A 19,227-nucleotide genomic window follows, 5' to 3' on the forward strand; every position below is an offset into this window, starting at 1 on the left:
GCAGTATCGATCTACAGATGTTGGTCTAATATTGAAGTAGGGCAGCCAATTATGTATTTCAAGCAAGAGACATGAAGGAATTACAGTCTTGGACTATTATAATTTATTAAAATGCATCTTTCTTAGGCATGTTCCATTTTGCTATATCTAGTATTTATCTGGTTTATCATTCAGTAATTACTTGAAAAAAGACATTGAGGATTTGTCAGTTTAGCATGATCACAATTAGACCATGCTTTTATTTGATAGAGAACACATAACACATATTCAATTATGTTTAGATTTGCTCAGTTTTAATCCTCGCTTAATATAAGCAAAACCAGTGTGACAGATTAGTCTTCATTAACAGGCTGCAGATTAATTTGTGGAACATATTACACCTCATTGGGAGGTAAATCTTGGATAAATCTTTGTTTCAAGCTGAGGTTTCTGTCAAGGACATGAAATTGACTGCACTCTGTAATCACCTCCTCTGCATTCACCCAACTTCTTCAAATAGGCCTGAGGCACAACCAAGCAGAGGAGACAATCGTCACTATCTTGCCTTTATTTTTGGTATAGCTGTTAATTGTTACAATTACAGCCTAAGTGGAATAATGGTGTATCTGCATTGCATTTCTGTTCAAATCATCATATTTTAGGCGGGAACTATCATCATTTATCATTGAATTGAGTTATTTTCATTCTTTTATGCAATTTCTCCTCGGGGGAAGCTATATGTTTATTTAAGAATCACAGGGAAAGCTGTGAAAAAGGGAACAGTATAAATGAGGGACTTGTAATTTACATGAGAATTGGGTTCCCAGGCTGGATTTAAACTCTTAACATTGTAATGGTGAGCAGACTTACAGAATGAGATTAAGCCTCAATCTGCATTTAATGGAGTAGATCTGAAGCGGCCTCTACTTGAACCTTGAAATGTGAGAATGTCACACAGGGCAGCCTATTTGACATGTCACCTACCGCTGACAACTGGCTGCTTTGATTGAGTTTTATCAATTTGCATTGTGAGGGAAAACACTGTGGCATTCTTCACTCCTGCCAGGCAGGAACTGTCTGTTGCCAGGTTCAAGAGAGAAGACATTTTCAAGTTGTCATCCACAGACTATTTTCTAAACATAAACATGTTGGATATCTTCCAAACATCTCTCTTTATTCATCTCTGTACCGTACACACACACACACACACACACACACACACACACACACACACACACACACACACACACACACACACACACAAATCACATATAAAGTGCTATTCTTCAAGACTACACATGATGACGTCAAAGATCATTTAAGCAAAACAATAATTTTGGGCTGCGGAGTTGAACATTTTCATGATGTTGGCCCATCTTCAATGCTTGATTTAACTGAACCAGAAGCATTGTTATCAGGAATTTAGCAGAGAGAGTATACACCCACCTAAAATCAATCAAAAAAATAGGCATAATATATTTTAATTGATTGATTGATTTAATTTTAATTTACTTGCCTTTTTACAGTATAGGCTATCATGAATCTTTTCACCATAAAGTCATAGACTTCTAGATCATCTAAGTTGTATCAAACTGATATACTGTAAAGATATGTCATTAAGGAAAAGAAAACATAAGTTTATGCTTTTCTGTAAATAGTATTGATGTTTGGTTCCATTGATAGTTGTTTGTTCTGATAATCACCAACTGGAAGTCATCCATCTGTTTTATTTAACACTATACATCACTGATTGTTGTTACCATAAATAAAGTATATTTATTCATTACATCTGCTTGGATTCCCACAATTGAGTTGAAGCAGTATGCAAATGCCCTCGGTGAGAAAAACTTTGACTAAGCAGGCTATATTAATCTTCAATTTTTTAACAGACTAAGCAATTTTTCTAGTGCACAATTTAGTCATAAATGTAGATAATTTTGCTTACCCCCCCCCCCCCCCCCAAACACTAAATGGTGGCCCTTTGAAATGTTCTTTAAATCATATAGCCTACAGTGATGGTGTCCTTTGAAAATGAAGGATATAACATGCAATTACACACGTCCAGGAAAGTTCAAATAGAATAGCATATAAGCATGCCCTGAAAGTCAGATATTACAGAAGATCCTTTATCAGGCCTCAAGTTTTGTCAGAACAATTGGAGGAGGAGGAGTCAGTTCGTGGGGTCAGCATTTGGTTGAAATTGAGTGAAATTATGAGTAGCCCACCCCTTCAGCTAATAGTCAATGTAGCCCCCCCCCCCCCCCTCCTTCCTCACATCCCCCTCTATTGACTGGCTGTGCTGCATCATACTGGAGAGACCCCGTGGAGAGAGAGAGAGAGGGTCTTTTCTCTATAAAGAGAAGACGCAGCCTGCGCGCTGCATGAGATGATCACAAGGATTTACTGCGCGCGTCTCTTCTTCCTCCAACTTCAAAAGGCATAAAAAAAGCTCCGGCTGCTTGAGTAGCTAGTAGCTTCTTGTTAAAGAAGAGCAGATGATTTGGACCGCTAGCGCTCCTACATTTCGACCAAGTTGGACTGAATGACGCGGGATTACCTGTAGCCTTGTAGGACAGAACAAAGTCCAGGATCCCGGTGCGTGGGCACTGGTTGCCTCTCGGCGCGGTTTGTGTTGCAGCCAGGTGTGTGGAGACGGAGCCGGGACCGATGGCTGCGCTGACGATCCAAAGGACGGACAACTTTTTGCACACCTTTTTACAGGTTTGTTGTATAATCCTTTTGACAATACACTAGGCTGCGCTGCATGGATTGGCGTTTATGCATGCTAGCCCACTACTGGATGAGCGTAAAAGCGCAGAGTTTGTGCGTAATGAATGAACGCTCGTAATGTTTCTATAGTTTTAAGTTGACTTGGATGTTCAATGTGTCTGATGCGTAATTGGGAAATGAATTACTATTTATTGCATTAGAAATAAAATACATTTGAGTGACCGAGATCACAGAAAAAGAGACAATTAAGAGTAAATACTGATATTTCAGATAAAGGTAAATAGATGTGAAAATAGGATTAAAAATAGCCTACACAATTTCTTTAACAAAAAGGGACATATATTCTAAATATTTGATGTTTGCATTATTTGGTTGATTGATTGGCTGCACCTGATTCTAATTGATTGGCTGCACCTGTGGTCTAGGTGTGTCTCTGTTACAAGACTGTGCTCTTCACCTTGTTTGTACATGACTTGACAAAGGCCACCAGGCCGAAACGTTGTCCGTTTATTAAAGTCATTGCATCGGAGCCAGAGTGTGCGGTTTCTATTCTTTTTATAGATTCTTGTCCGTCACCGGCACCTCGCTGATTTCATGGTGTTCATTCTCTCCATTTTTGACAAATGCATTATTTAACACAAAATAATAATTAAATTAAATATGTCTATTTCAAGCTTTCCAGATAGCTGCATGGTGGCTGATATAAAATTCTGGTGTGTGCATGTCCCCTCGCAGGACCGGACCCCCAGCTCCTCTCCAGAGGGACCACCGAACGCCCTCTCCTTTCTGGCCACCACCTGTAGCCAGGCCTGGCAGGTGGGGGGCGCGATGGGCTCCGAAGGCTCCCAGTTCCCCTACGAGGGCACGGTCAGCTCAGCCTCAGGGATGTTTCAGCTCTGGAGCAACGACATGGCACCCAACTCGGCGCTCGGCACACACCAGATGACCTTCACCGTGCCAAAGGTGCAGTTCCCCGGACACATGCAGTCTGGCCTGGGCCGCCACCACCATCACCACCACCACCACCACCACGAGCTGCCCCTCACCCCTCCGGCCGAACCTCCCTCGGCCTACTCCTTCGAACTCTCCCCGGTCAAAGTGCTGTCCTCGCAGCCACAGGGCAACAGCCCCTACTATCCTCAGCACAACAGTGTGCACGGACAGAACTTCCCCAGCTTCCTCCACCAGAACTCCTCCGCCAGGCATCACCACCTGCCTGGAAGCCATGTGGAGGAAGGGCAGCAGTGGTGGAGCCTACCCCAAACCAACGCCGCCCCCCCAAACCATCCCTTCTCCCTGGGCAGGCAGCTGGTCCTGGGTCACCAGCCCCAGATAGCTGCACTTCTCCAGGGAACATCTAAGGGGCTACTGAGCTCGACGCGCCGCTGTCGACGCTGCAAATGCCCCAACTGCCAGGCTAACGGCGGCGCGCTGGAGTTTGGAAAGAAGAGACTGCACATCTGTCATATCCCCGAATGTGGCAAAGTGTATAAGAAGACCTCTCACCTCAAGGCCCACCTGCGCTGGCACGCCGGGGAGAGGCCCTTCATCTGCAACTGGCTCTTCTGCGGGAAAAGTTTCACCCGTTCAGACGAGCTGCAGCGGCACCTCCGCACGCACACCGGAGAGAAGCGCTTCGGCTGCCAGCAGTGTGGCAAGAGGTTCATGAGGAGCGACCACCTCTCCAAACACATCAAGACGCACCAGACCAGGAAGAGCCGCTGTGTCCAGCCTTCACAGCACGGAGCCACAACAGACCCTCTGCTCGCCACCATCAAGAGAGAGTAAACCTCTCTGTGCTCCACTATTTAGACAAAACACACAGCAAGGGAGAAGTGACTTCCACTCACTGCCATAGGTTTGCACCCGGGTCTAAGCACCCAGCTTCCTCTGCCATCTTCTGTCATCTTCTGTCGTTTTGACTTAAGCAAAATTAGCTACTGTGAGAGACTTATGTTGAAATATTCAGAGAGCATTTTGAGTACATTGTAACTTTTTTCAGTGATTGTGTGAGTTTTGCTACATTCACTTACTGGTCAAGATGCCACACAAACAGAGGGGAGCTCTGTTTGATCAAAACGGATTCATGAGTGATGACAAATCAAGACTGGTTTCAAATTATACAAACTGCTATGAATATCCATGACCATATGTTTTTTTTCCTAATCAAAATTCATTGTAGACCATATATACAAACAGCAATGAGCTGACTGAGTGACTTACACTCACTGCCACAGGTTTGCACCATGCATGGTAAGCATCCAGCTCCTATTACATTTTCTGTCAAAGCACTACTTTTGACTTTAGCCAAATTAGGGACTGTGAGACCAATCAGAGCGCATTTTGAGTAAATTTTTTAAAGAACTTTTTTAGTGATTTTGTGAGTTTTGGTCAATTCACTTGTCAAGATGCCACAAACAGGGGAGATCTTGTTGATCAAAACATGCTGATGACAATTAAGACTAGTTTCAAATTCTACGAACTTAATATCCATGACCATAACCCCCCCCCCTTCCCCCCCAAATCAAAATTCATGATGTAAATATTTGCAGTGGCAGACATGGGAAAAATTCCAGTTTTACCATTATGTTGTCCATATTATCATGTTGAAATAAATGTATGCCTTAGTACAGGCAGCTAAAGGTTGCTGTATAAAATTCAACTTGTTGCTCTTTTACATATAGATTCAGTATGGAATAATGCTTTGGTTGCGGTTGATAATTTGATTTTTATTCCAAAAAGGTATCTTAATTTGTCTGCTACAAGGTAGGGATCTTTTTTTAAATGTAAACGTGAGCCACTTTGATCTCCAGATTTATCTCATCTGCTCTTAATCGGTATATTTATCATTGTGAAACACCATTGCTCCAGATAAGCTAACGTTTTAAACTTGCAAGTTCTTTGTAAATTATGTATAAATATCATGAACAACTTTATTGAAGTTATGGCCGCATGTAAATTTTAATAAACATTGTCCTTGCTGAAACAAATTCACTGCTTCTAACAATATTATTTCCTTACATTTTCAAGACTCGGAGTAAAGTTGAATTAACGGTATTTACCCTCTTACATGTGTGGATTTTTGAAAATGCCCTCAAACACCAAAACACCTAACATTTTATTTGCATGATAATTTGAGTGCATTCAGAGGAGAATACCAAATGCTGGAAGAAACTGCCAAAGACGGCCCTGAGATGGTGGGGTGTTCAAAGATCTTCACACCTCAAAGTAAATACTAATCCCATTGATGGGGGTCGGTTGTCTCGCCTTCTGCAATCAAGTTCACAGTCATGTGGCTTTTAATGAGTGTTTTCTTTCTCTCGGTGGAGGAGATTGAGTCAACAGATGCGACAGAGCGCGCTGGGGAGGAATTCCCTGTGAATGGGACCCCTGTTGCTGAGACCCCCTCGGTGGTGACAGGAACTGCCTTTGATTGTGCACCCTTGTGAAAGTTAATACCCGCTCCCCCCCTCTCTGTCCCCTGCCCCCCATATATCACAGCCACGTTACGATCAGCCCCTGCTTTACTGCCCAGAATGGGGCTTTATTCAGAGGCCAGCCAACCAGATGTCAGCTCATCCAGGGGTTTCTTCTCTTTTGTCTTCCAGCCTGTTTGAACTTTCTCTTATGATGCGCTGAAAATAAAGCCAGCAAAATGCTCTGCATTTGTTTATATCAGTGGTTCCCAAAGTGGGGTGCAAGGGAGCTCCAGGGGGGTCCCCCGCAAAATGAGGAAGAGTTTAATTTCACTATTTCATTCATTTCATTCGCAGAATGTGATAATTTATTTGGTTTTACTATATTGGTTTCACTCGGGCCACAGTGGTTCACCCCACCTACAGACAGTTGTATAAGTATAATCTTTTAAACATAATTAACAACAAAAATCTTGTTAGATTAGATTATTTAATTTTTTTTTTTACTAATAACGCTAATGTTGATCCATTTAGGTGATCCTTCACATGAAAAAGTACGGGAAGCCCCATGGTACATTTGGCCAGAGTTACGCTCTTTGTTGATGTATTGGTTGATCAAAAGGAGAGAGGGACAGGCTTTATTGAGGGCGATCGTAGAGAGAGAATTCAGTGCAGTGCAGTGCCATTTCAGAACCTAAACCACTGACCAAACACTGCACTTACTTTCAAAAAGACACTTTTTATTTGATATGATACAACAGATTCTTCTCAGTCAAACATGGCATCAACCAACCCCTCTCTTGGTCTTCTACATAATGTCCATATATTTCTTTTGGTTCTCTGTAGTGGTATTCCTTTGTGTTACATGCAAAATGATCAATAATCCCCACGAAAACACGCCAGCTCACAATAACTATGCGATCTGTGAGGTGGTTCCACTCATCTCATTTCTCACCTTTCAAATTCACTCGGTTTAGTTTTGTTCAGTTTAATCTGGTTTTGTTGGAGATATACTGTTGATTTGGTTTTGTCAGAGAGATAGACTGTTAAGCAGCTTTTGCTTCAAGGAGGGCATGGAGATATATGAGGCCTATTGATCTTTGGTGCAGCTGTGTGATCCAACTCAACTGGACGTGGAAGCCTTGTGGGGACCTCTATTGGCCACAAAGAGGAACTGACGCGACACTGACAGGAGAACCTATCTAGTCTCCCCTTTGTACAGTATAGTATATGCCACGAGTTACTTAGTCATCACACAGTCCATACAATCATACAGATATTTATGATTGCTCCAGCATTACTTGCAAGACTAGTGGCAATCTGCACTATTAGAGGAGGCATGAAATATTTGCCCTACGGTCGTTTTTTTGGCACTGTGAGGAAGGGAGAGCATGCAGATTCGCCTTCTTTCCGTTGATCAATTAATACCCTTAATTTTAACCAACGAGCAGTAAAATCAATTAACTTCTTTCTTTCATTCTTCCTCTTGAGTGGAAATGTAAGCTTGGCATTATGGTAAGCAGCACTGTATGTGTAGTGTATAATGGGCAAAAGCGAACAGAGAATATTGAAACGGTGCACAGCCTTGACATGACAACATTGGACTTCACTAATAAACCAACTACATTTCATATTGGTTTAAACCGATGCATTTCTCTTTGAGGAGTGGTTTCCTCAAACCACCAGCAATCCATTTGGGCCTGGAAAGAAAGATCCATGTAAAGTAGCACTACCATGCCAGCCAGTCGCCCAAGGAGATGTTTGCAGGCCGCACTTTGGGTCAGCACAGCGGTCCCGTTAGATGGCCACGTCTTCCTGTCTCCAACATAAGCTATAGACTCTTGCACCTGTCTAACCATCAGCAACTCCGCTAGAGTTGAGCAAAGGAGTCTTCTGGAGTGACGTCATGCCCACAGAGGACCTCCAGGGGGCTCCCTCATTCCTTTTTTGTCCACATCAAACGAGGGCCAATCTCGGTCAAACAGAATAAGAGAGAGAGCAGAGGGGCTCTCGACACCCGCCGGCAAGAACAAAAGTTCTCCACTTTCACTTGAAATTCGAGTGAGTCCGGTCCTTGAGGCATGTTCAGATCAAGTGTCCTGCCTTTGCCGTTCCTGTCTACATCAACAGCAAACTCAATTGTCAGCAGGGAAATGACATGATGTGTTCGTAGAGCTGTTTTGTCTTCACAAAGGTGTGTCCGAAAAACCTCAGCAGGGGCGAGGAGGAGAGTGAAGGAGCTGAACGGGTTCACAAGAAGAGCCACCCGCAGTCCTGTGCACAGCCTCACACACATACATGTCACTGTTGCACTTAATGTACACAGTCAAGCACACACATGACACAACTCCAGTGACCGCCCCAATCAGGAATGGATATTTTGTATCATCTTTGAACAAATTCCCCCCCGTGCCCTTTGAAAGAGAGAAGAGTCAGATATACAAACTCTCCAAATGGTCAAAAGCAGAGATTGCCAGAACACCCAGCCAGCGTCGAGCATTCATCTCAGCCCCGGTAACATCTCCCTGGGTGCGCTTCATAAACACTGGCGGTGGCCAAGGCGAGTCACCTGACCTCACGTTTGAAAAGCTCTCTAAAAAACAGCAGCCGAGTCACTTGATAGTTGCAGCCCCGTTCGTTATTCCTTCATATATTCCTCCATGGCGTTCCTTCACTGTCCCCTGGAAATCGTCACTGAACCAGGTTAGGGTCCAGCCCCCCACAATAGTAACACCGACCAGACGATAGACGAGTCCTCTTGTCTCTCCAGCTGTGGTGTTAGCATAGCGCTGTCCTGGCCCTGGGGTCAGATGGGGGGTCAGAGTTCATAGGTCATCCTCAGCCAGCTGGGCCAGGTTGCTGGAGCGTCGTCCGGACGAGGGGCCGTGGCCCGACACTGAAGCCTGGCTCACAGCGTCGGTGGCCGGGCCCCTGCGGCAGCCCTCTCCTGCCCTCTGCTGGGGAGAGAGGGGGAACATTACTGTAATCACACAGCTATAGGGGATCACTCAAATAACTACTGAAAGCAAAAGGAAGCCTCATCCTAAATTTAATTTTGAGTCTTAACAAAGAACAATATATATGCTACTTTTTCTTTCCTGCATGTTCACAACCAACCTGGTAAACATTTAAGTAATTGTACAGATTACCTGTTTCAAAGTACCCTACCGCCTGTTGCGGCAGTACGTCTTTTTCTTCAGATGCTAGTTCAGTGAGTTTTTGGTCATAGCGTGATCAGACTGATACTATTGGAATCTTCATTTGACATCTTGTTGTTCTCTTTATGGTGCAAATAAATTGGAAAAAAATCCAACCAAACACGGGGGGACTTTCACTGCAATAGTGTATTTGGAAACAGCCAGGTACCATCTATATCAGCAGAGTGCAATTTTCTGTTTACAGCCACAGTCCCAAAATGCATTAGCCTAATTTCCAACTATGCGCCCCACCACTAGTATGAGAAAACAATGATCTGCCTCTGATAGGCATCTTTGACTTCCTGTCCCGGCTCAGTCAGTTTCCTGTTTGTTATGGACCAAGCCCATGCAGTTAGATAGAGAAGACAGCATGTCAGCATGGCCCCACTAACAACAAGTGGCCAGTGATGACAGAGAGAGAGAGACGTATTCACGCTCGTCTAAAGCCCAGCAACAGGATGCGCACATTGTTGACTAGCCACATGGTGAAAAGCTCAAAGTAAGGGCAGACGCATCTGCAATTTTTGGACAGCTGCGTAGAAAATGTAGAAGTTAAGTTAAGTTATCCTTTATTTATCCCCATGGGGAAATTCATCCTCTGCATTTGACTCATCCTCTACTAGGAACCTTCCTAGAACTAGGAGCAATGGGCAGCCGCAGTGCAGCGCCCAGGGACCAACTCCAGTTATTTTGCCAGTGCCTTGGTCAGGAGCCCTGACAGGAGTATTAACCCTAACATACATGTCTTTTGGTGGTGGGAGGAAACCTGAGCACCCGGAGAAAACCCACACAAACACGGGGGGAACATGCAAACTCCACACAGAAAGGACCTGGGACGGATAATTTGTGTGAAATGTGTTTTACATATCTTTTACATTCCACCCACTGAATCAAGTGTATCTAGCTGCCTGTGACGTCAAACAAACTTTCATTCAGAAATATCCTGATTACCAATTCCTTTTTTATCCAATAGGGGGAGAAGTAACTCTCCTTTTGACTGGACAAATCCCTTCTCTGTATGTGTGTCTTGATAAATGGCTGCCATTTGCCAAAGTCTTTCATCTTTTAATCAACACTAATGAGCACATTGGAATTATTGTTGTTGACTTCCTACAATGGCCCGTTATTTCCCCAGTGGCTCGTTTCCCCAGGCCATGTTTTGCTATTCATTTTCCAAATGAAGGCGGGTGATAAATTATGACTGCTAGACACCGCTAGAGCAGTGTTCATAAATATTACACACAAAGACCTGTGTGTGTGTGTGTGTGTGTGTGTGTGTGTGTGTGTGTGTGTGTGTGTGTGTGTGTGTGTGTTACCTGTGCACTTTGTGCAGTGGGTGTGCACACTCCATTAGCCACGGCCTGGCAGTTTGGCTGGTCAGTGAAGGCCAGTTGGACGTGCGATGGGGCAACAGTCTGGGGCTCAGCGGGGCACGGCTGGACCATAGTGGGCTGCAAATACAACAACAGGCAGGTGGTGACTCACCAATACTGCAAACCGGCCATACACATAATACCTGTTACCTTTTGATTCCATTTTGTGACAGTATGTCTGTGTTTGTGGGTGTGCGCTGTAGGTACAGGAGTGTGTTGGTACTGCGACTTCTTCTAGCACAAAGTACGAGAGCTACAACAAGACAGCAGCCTACAGTATCTATCCATTAGCTGTGTACAATCTGTCAGGCTCAGCTACAGTCCTGCGTCCACAATGTGTCTTCTCATTAGGTGTCTTGTGACCAAACGGCACTGCTGTGTTTGGATGGGTGGCAGCTATAGTCTCGGCTCCCAGATAATTGGAGATCTCTGCCTAGTGCCTATATCGATCATCTGGGATCTTCTTGTCCAAAATAGTATTTTGAACATCGGCGAGAATGGCTGCTAACAAACCTACTGACACCCCTTTGTCAAGTGACCAGAAATGACGCTCTCCCCCGTTATGCCCTGTAGTGAAACAAACTGGAGATTATTTGATTGTTTTATTCGTTTAGAAGCACATGACTTCTGCATGTCAACGCCCCTTCTGCACGAAGGACCGCCCTAAAACTCTGGATTGGTTCTGCATGCTTTTTTTTTTTACTCTAATTGTTTCCACCCAGTTTTAACAACGAAAGCTGGGAGAAAGTTCTCAGTCTCTAGTTAAGCGACGCAGATAGACTTCTTCTTCTCTGTGGTGTTTTATGGCAGTTGGCATGCTTTATTTTTGCATTACCGCCTCCTTCTGGATTTATCCATCCACTGTTTCCCTACATTCTGCCCTCAAAAAACAGATAGAGACTGATAAGTGAGTCTAGGAGGCAGCAGGACAGAGATACAGTAGGTAGGTTAGAGCCAGGCACGGTAAAGGAACCTACGTCCCGCAGTGAGTAGGCCTCGCTGCCTTGGCCCTGGCCCTGGCCCTGGCCCTGGCCCTGGCCCTGGACCTGGCCCTGGCCCTGGCCCTGGCTGGGCAGGTAGAGTGCAGGCAGGGAGGTGTTGTGGGAGTGCAGGGAGGGCAGCTTGTGGCGGTCGATGGAGGCGGAGGAGTGAGGCCGCAGGGCAGTGGCAGCATACAGAGGGGGCCTCATGCTTCGGCCCAGGCTGTTGGACTTGCTCTCTCGCCGCTGGTACTCAATAGGTGACTGTAAGGCTGAAACACAGAGGAGCAGGATTCATATAAAGCTCTGTTACTGATTTGGAATGATTTACAAAGGGTTCAATCATGTGCGAGCCACTGATGCTTATTGAATTTGGTACTAGTCTAATTGGAGAACTCCGCCTACTGATCGTAGGAACTAATTGTCAAAAATAGTAGTTTGAACGGCGGCAAGAACACCGCTAACAAACCTACGCCCCTTTTTCAAGTTAGCGGAAATTATCCGTTTACAAGCAGACAACTTTTACATGTAACCTTCTGCATGAAGGTCCACCCTAAAGACTCTGGATTGGTTCTGCGACGCAGTTTTTTTTTTTACTCTCAAATTGTTTCACCAGTTTTAAGAACGAAGGCGGGGAGAAGGTTCTCCGTCTCTCATTTGGAGACTGAGAACTGAGTCTAGTCTGAGAGAGATGAGTTCAAACATACAGTCGGTGTCTTCAATGAATCACACTGTGCATCTGCTTAATGTGAGCTGACAGCAAAGTCAATCAAAACAGGCCAAGCTGAAACATGAGTTATGGATGTGGAGGTCTGGCTGTGGCGTCGGTGGTCCTACCGTTGAGGAAGTTGCGCTGGGTCTCCAGGATCTGGCCCACGTGGTCCACCCAGGCCCTGCAGATGTCGGGGGAGGAGGCCTGCAGCTGGAAGCGTACAACGCTCCCGTCAGCGTTACGTGACGTCAGCACAAAGCGCCCGGCGTCCACCTCCACACCGGGCTCCACCCCCAGGCAGCTCACCTGCAACCAATCAAACATCTGACTCGCATCTGTGAGGAGGTACGTCCTGCCGCGCCGCTCGTTAAATGCTTCACTCACGCACGGCACGCAAGCTTCCAAAAACCCAAACCCCTGCCCTGCCTGGGACTGGCTTATGTAACCTGTGTTGCTTTAGGCTAGCCTAGAGTCTCTTGTGTAACTCAAACCTGTGAGAAACTAGGGCTGGATGATATGAACCAAAAATCATATCTCTTGTGTTCTCATGGTGAATGGCGATATAAGATATAGATCTCTGTATTTTCTAGAAAGTGGGCTAAATGTTCAGTTGTAATTCAAAGCCACATGTGAGATGTAGGGCTGGGCGATATGGACGAAATCAAATATCACAATATATCTTTGACCAATGATTGATATTGTGACAGTATTGTAGGGATGACTATTTCACAAATATTTACACAATGAGATTTTTGATAAATAATCATCAGTAATGTGGATATAATGACTAAGTGGGTAAAGGCAAATAATAGAACAGGTAGAACAGTCTGGTAAGTTCAGAAAATGCCTGTAAAAACAGAAAAAGACACCATACTATGATATCCAAAATAGACGATATCTAGTCTCATATCACAATATCGATATAATATTGATATATTGCCCAGCCTTAAACTGTTGTCCTTTCCTGTTTTGAATCATTTATTTTGCTACAATATCCTGTGTGGTTGACAGGATGTTGCAGCAGACACCCACCTTGATGCTGTTCTTAAAGGTGTAGCCGGGCAGGGAGAAGCCTTTCTTCCTGTCAATGGGCTCGCTGAAGATGACGAGCTGCTCAAACAGGAAGATGCGTCTCTCCTTGGCCCGGGACAGGAAGCCGCTGTCGTGCTCGGTGACGACGAAGGTGTCCTGCTGCAGCAGCTTCCCCTGGGCTGTGATCTTCCCCTGGGACAGCGGCCAGGTAGAAAACACACACAAACACAGGATGTGGTTACGCTGTGCCTTTCTGGACCTAGTTGGCTCCAGAAATGTGTTTTTTGTAGACTGTAGAAGGATATTCCCAATTCCAGAGTCTTACCTCGAAGCCTTGTAGTCGGCCCACATTCATCATGTCATTGCAGCGTTTTGGCACGAAACACATCACTTCTACGGCTTTCTGTGCCACGGACAAAAAGCAAGCTTGTTATTATTAAGACCCTAGATGCCAAACATAGCTTTGCATATGAACTCATGTATTTTAAATAGTGCTTTAAACTGTATGTTTATCCACCTCCAACTCCTCCGTGTCCATCCCAGCTTTGGTGTAATACTTCAGGAAGTCCTGTTCAAATAAACACAGCATGGTCACCAGAGCATTCCAGGTTTACTAGTGCCAAGTTTGGTACAAATTGTTTTGGTTTTTATAAGAACCTTCAAAGACCTACTTGTCTTTTATGTATATTTCCACTTCATATTAATTCCAAACGTGTTGCTCATCCCCAAATCTTTTTTTATCCTCTATTTTACTCTAAACAAGTGAGTTGTATAACCGCCCCTAAGCCCCCTATAACCCCTGACCCTAACCCCCCAGCCCCCACCCCCGTTACAGTTGGCATGAAAGGATAGACCCTTTTCACAGCATGGTGAAATGGTTCCATTCCATTTGGATGTCCCAGTACCAGGGCCCTAATTAATGTTATTGGTTACACCTTCTGTGTTGGGCTGCTGTGAAAAGGGTCAGTTTTAAGAACTGGAACTTGGGGCTTGGTTGAAACGTCGTTTTAAGCATCAGTCAGTGTTTCTGCACAGACGGCTGAATGTGTGTTTGTTGTTTGTTTACAACGCAGTGACTGACCCTGCTGTGTGTCAGACGGTGTGTGGGTGTGTGTGTGTGTGTGTGTGTGTGTGTGTGTGGGGGTGGGTGTATGAGGTGTTTGTGTCACTGTGTGTGTGCGTGGGTGTATTGTGTGTGTGTGCGCGAGTGTATAGTGTGTGTGTGTGTGTGTGTGTTTGTGTGTGTGTGTGTGTGTGTGTGTGTGTGTGTGTGTGTGTGTGATCACAGTGGTGCAGCGGCAGTGCCCTGCGCTTCACCTTGAGCAGCAGCTGGTACTTCATGATCCTCTGGACAGGTTTGATGAGCAGGTCGTTAAGCTGCAGCCGGTGGCCCAGCTGCTGTCTCAGCTCCTGACAACACACACACACACACACACACACACACACACACACACACACACACACACACACACACACACACACACACGCACACACACACACACACACACACGTCATGTTATTAGGACAGACTGTGGCAGCTAATGGCCAATATGACAATGTGTTACATGCTGGGATGACACAGTGTGTCCATTTCTCTTGTGTTTACTGTCAATGAAAAGGAAGTGATTATACTTTCAAACACATGTGTCAAACTCAAGGCCCGCGGGCCCAATCCGGCCCGCCACCTCATCTTATGTGACCTGCGAGAGGATAGCAAAGAATACAATTTGAGCAATGCAATTCTGTGTTGCGCAAAGACCCAAGACAGCCAGCCGCCCATGGCTAAAAATAGCTTTGGTTAAATGTTTAATAAGGTTTGAAGCGCTAGATTGAAGCGCTAAATCCTATTAATATGATTTAAAAACTTCCATAAAGTAGAGTTTCCTGGCTTTCCAGTGGTATCTCACGTGCCTTTGGACATTCAGAAGTCCTGTAGTGAACGTGGTTATGCCATCATGTTCAGTAGCATTGAGCCAAACGGCGCTGGCGCTGGTCATATAGGACGAATCAGCATGTTTGTAAACAAACAGATTGGCTATACTTTTGGAATCAGCATGTTTGTAAACAAACAGATTGGCTATACTTTTGGAATCAGCATGTTTGTAAACAAACAGATTGGCTATACTTCTGGAATCAGCATGTTTGTAAACAAACAGATTGGCTATACTTCTGGGCTGTATAGACAACACACACCTCTGGCTATGTATAATGTATGCTATAGGATAGACACTTTGAGATGTTCATAATAAGCAGCTTATGACTACATTTTTGTGTAGCGAACAACATCCCCCCAGTGTATTGTGGATATGTGTGTGTGTGTGTGTGTGTGTGTGTGTGTGTGTGTGTGTGTGTGTGTGTGTGTGTGTGTGTGTGTGTGTGTGTGTGTGTGTGTGTGTGTTGAGAGATATTCACCTCAAAGTAAGTCTCGATGTACTCCGAGACGATATGCTCCGACTTGGGCTTGTTCTGACAGTACACAACATACATATGGAGACGCCTCTCCTGCATCAAACAAGCAAACAAGCAAACATTTGATACAAATATGTAAAACATAAAATAAAACACAAGTAAAACATAAAATAAAGAAAGAAAAGGGGAGGGGGGGGCGTGAGAGAAATACTGTCCATCTTGAATCGCTTTACAAATAAGGAAAATGCACGTGGAATCAAGCCAAAACAGCACAAATCAATGTGCAATGTATCCGTTTTGTGTTTGTGATGAGAGATAGAGAGTAGAGCATAATGACTTGTCTTTTAGAGCGAGGTCTTTGAAGCTGCCTGTCTGCTCGGGCCCACTGTACTGTGACTAATGGACAGCAGAGTGCGGAGCTCACGTGTGGATGAGCATCAGGTTATGTATAATTTAGCCAGGTTACTCTATGTGTAACCAGAGCCTTTTACAGGACTCTACCTGGCAACCCGTTGCAGCCAGGTTACTCTGTGTAACCAGAGCATTTTACAGCACGCTGATATAGGACTCTACCTGGCAACCCGCTGCATGTCTCTGTAACCCGGAGACCACTGAGCTGCTGCGCCTGACGAAGCCATGCAGACGAGTCGATGTGACATACGAGTGTCTCTGAGCACGTGTGAGGAAATGTGCTGCTTTTTATATTGTTTGTTTGTTTGTTTGTTTATATATTCATTTTTTTATTCATTCATTCAGAGTTTTCTCCCGTTTTCTCCCCAATTGTACTTGCACCAATTCCCCCTGTTGTCCCGGTCATTGCCTCACCCCCTCTGCCAATCTGGGGAGAGTTGTAGACTAGCACATCCTTCCTCCGATACATGTGCAGTCGCCCAGCCTCTTCTTTTCACCTGACAGCGAGGAGTTTCCGGCAGGAGATAGCACGTGGGAGGATCACTCTGTTCCCCACCCCGCAGTTCCCCCTCTCCCCATATAGGCGCCCCGACAGACCAGAGGAGGCGCTAGTGCAGTCACCAGGACACCAGGCTTCCCACCCGCAGACACGGCCAATTGTGCCTGTATCGGCGCCCGACCATGCCGGAGGTAACCAAATCGAACCTGCGACCCTCGTGTTGGTAGGCAGGGAATCAACCGCATGTGTGTGTGTGTGTGTGTGTGTGTGTGTGTGTGTGTGTGTGTGTGTGTGTGTGTGTGTGTGTGTGTGTGTGTGTGTGTGTGTGTGTGTGTGTGTGCATGCGTGTGTGTGTGTGTGTGTGTGTGCGCGCGCGTGTGTGTGTGTGTGTTGCATATTGGTAATACAATTCTTGTTAAAAGTGGATTGGGCACCCTCTCACCCTCTCTCTGCTTTTCATTAGCTGTACGTTCCCAGTCGGCTTGTTTTCACACTTTGACACCATGCTTAGATTTAGTTACAAGTTGCTTTATTCCCCCGCAGCCTTTTGAAGCTGATGACCCAGCGGGCCTCAGCCTTATTCAATAGTTTAAAGAGACTCACAGAAAGCCAATATAGGGAAGCAGAGAGACAGCCAGACATTTTAACTCAATCAACTTCAAACCAGAAGCCAAAGCCAAGTCGCTCAAATTACCCAACGTGTGGACTCGAGCTGCATGTGCCACCACTTAACCAATCAACATACCCCAATCTAATTCTGCTCCTTGTGTAAGCCCCGCCCCCCTGCCTCTATTACCGCTCACCTCCATTCTATTCTGAGAACAATATACCGTAAATTTCGGACTATAAGCCGCGGCTTTTCCCCCGTTTTTTGGCCCTGCGGCTTATATAACGGTGCGGCTTATCTATGGATTTTTTTCGGAAAAAAAAAAAAAAAAAAAAAAAACGGAATTCTCTCTTCTTTAGCACTCTTTCTAACTATAAATCCACTTCTGTTTTAATTTCCTCTCTTGCCCTCTTTTCACCACACCGCGGACACTGTGTGCACTGTAAAAAAAAACACAGGTGGTGTTGTGTTATGTTGTTTTGTTGAAATGTTAATAAATGGGAGCTTCCTCAAACAGCCATCTCTTTCCCGACAATCCCCTCTGTGCACGAACCCTTACATATGCTAATTAAACATTAAAACACAATTTAAAAAAAAAAAAAAAAAAAAAAAAAAAACATTAAAACACCTGCGGCTTATAGTCCGGTGCGGCTTATATATGTAACAAACAGGCAATTTTACTGCTGCGGCTTATACTCCGGTGCGGCTTATAGTGCGGAAATTACGGTACTTCACAGTAGGGCTGGGCAATATGGACCAAAAATCATATCTCTGTATTTTTAGGCTGAATGGTGATACACCAGTGTTTCCCCTACCATTCTACAGGCCTGGCAGGCCCGCCAGGCCAACGACGCCCCCGCCAGGCCAGGGGAAAAAAATGCAAATATATATAATAATATATTTTAAAAAAAAATGCTTTTTTCCCCTGCTCTCCCCAAAATTTCAATAAAACTTTATGGCATATTATTACACTACAACAATACTGTTGTTGACAGTGTTGACAGTAATAGAATATGCCAAATCATTCAAAACAATAAGCATTTTGCTTTTAGGAGCATCGTGCCAGCGTGCAGCGCTGTTCCAAAATGTGTCAACGTGTGTTGTTGCCTGGGAAACGCAGATCCCATAATACAACTGTTTGCATCGCATCCCATAATACTATGATGATACTTGGGATGCCATTGTGAACATAGATGCGAACAGGTTAGCTAAAAGTTTAGCGTCGCCAGCGAGGGCCCCCACCGTTGCGGTCGGGGTACGTTTCAAAATCCCTCCAGGCCTAAAAAATGTTCTAGGGGAAACAATGTACGATATATATCTCAGTACTTTATATTTCACTATTTCTAAGTGGGGTAAATGTTCAGTTAAGTCAAAGCCACATGTGAGATGTCACAAACACTTAAAAGACGAGACTGTGATTAAAGTAAAATGCAAAGACAGGGTTTCCTTCCCTGACTATTGGTGCTTTCATCAAATATTTATACAATGAGATTTTTGATAAATAATCACCCGTAATGTGGATATAATGACTAAGTGGGGAAAGGCAAAGAACAGTCTGGGAAGTTCAGACGTTTACATCACTTTACTGTAATGCAGACTTTAAGACCAAGGAAGCTATTAAGAGGGAAAAGACATCACTCACGCCACAGCATTCGAATTTTGCATTGCGGCCAAACTTTGGGACCAGTTCTATTGAAGTGAATGGGACCGGCATAGAAAGTCCCACTATGAACCATCCCCATTCGGTCATGTATCATGATGTAGGCTAGCTAGCTAAATCTATCTCTATCTTGGACCAAACGGGGCCTTGAGTTGAGCTACATGTATATGCATCTGCTGGACAGAGCCATGATCTGATGGAGACCAATAATAAGGAAAACAA

General features: G+C 44.7%; 2 protein-coding genes across 4 annotated transcripts in view; one reads left to right on the forward strand and one right to left on the reverse strand.

Moving 5' to 3' along the window:
• Window positions 1-2,646: 2,646 nt before the first annotated feature.
• On the forward strand, window positions 2,647-4,497 carry sp5l (Sp5 transcription factor-like; the record flags this gene model as incomplete). Its single annotated transcript, XM_083642015.1, has 2 exons — window positions 2,647-2,700; window positions 3,445-4,497. 2 exons carry the CDS (start codon window positions 2,647-2,649, stop codon window positions 4,495-4,497), a joined length of 1,107 nt encoding a protein of 368 aa, XP_083498141.1.
• Window positions 4,498-6,888: 2,391 nt separating this feature from the next.
• Window positions 6,889-19,227, reverse strand: part of arhgef25a (Rho guanine nucleotide exchange factor (GEF) 25a) — a 61,946-nt gene continuing 49,607 nt past the window's right edge. Inside the window, exons 8-17 of one of the 3 annotated variants that reach the window (XM_083641996.1) lie at window positions 15,832-15,921; window positions 14,737-14,829; window positions 13,937-13,987; window positions 13,745-13,822; window positions 13,420-13,611; window positions 12,513-12,693; window positions 11,742-11,947; window positions 11,673-11,711; window positions 10,639-10,773; window positions 6,889-9,082 (exon numbers count right to left, since the gene is read on the reverse strand). In XM_083641996.1, coding sequence (XP_083498122.1) covers window positions 8,951-9,082; window positions 10,639-10,773; window positions 11,673-11,711; window positions 11,742-11,947; window positions 12,513-12,693; window positions 13,420-13,611; window positions 13,745-13,822; window positions 13,937-13,987; window positions 14,737-14,829; window positions 15,832-15,921 — 1,197 coding nt within the window. In that variant the 3' untranslated portion in view covers window positions 6,889-8,950. Of the gene's footprint in view, window positions 9,083-10,638; window positions 10,774-11,672; window positions 11,948-12,512; window positions 12,694-13,419; window positions 13,612-13,744; window positions 13,823-13,936; window positions 13,988-14,736; window positions 14,830-15,831; window positions 15,922-19,227 lie in introns of all 3 variants that reach the window. The other 2 variants (XM_083641995.1, XM_083641994.1) reach the window with 2 other exon arrangements.

Source organism: Poromitra crassiceps, assembly GCF_964638095.1.
Source record: "Poromitra crassiceps genome assembly, chromosome: 8".
Classification (NCBI taxonomy): domain Eukaryota; kingdom Metazoa; phylum Chordata; class Actinopteri; order Beryciformes; family Melamphaidae; genus Poromitra; species Poromitra crassiceps.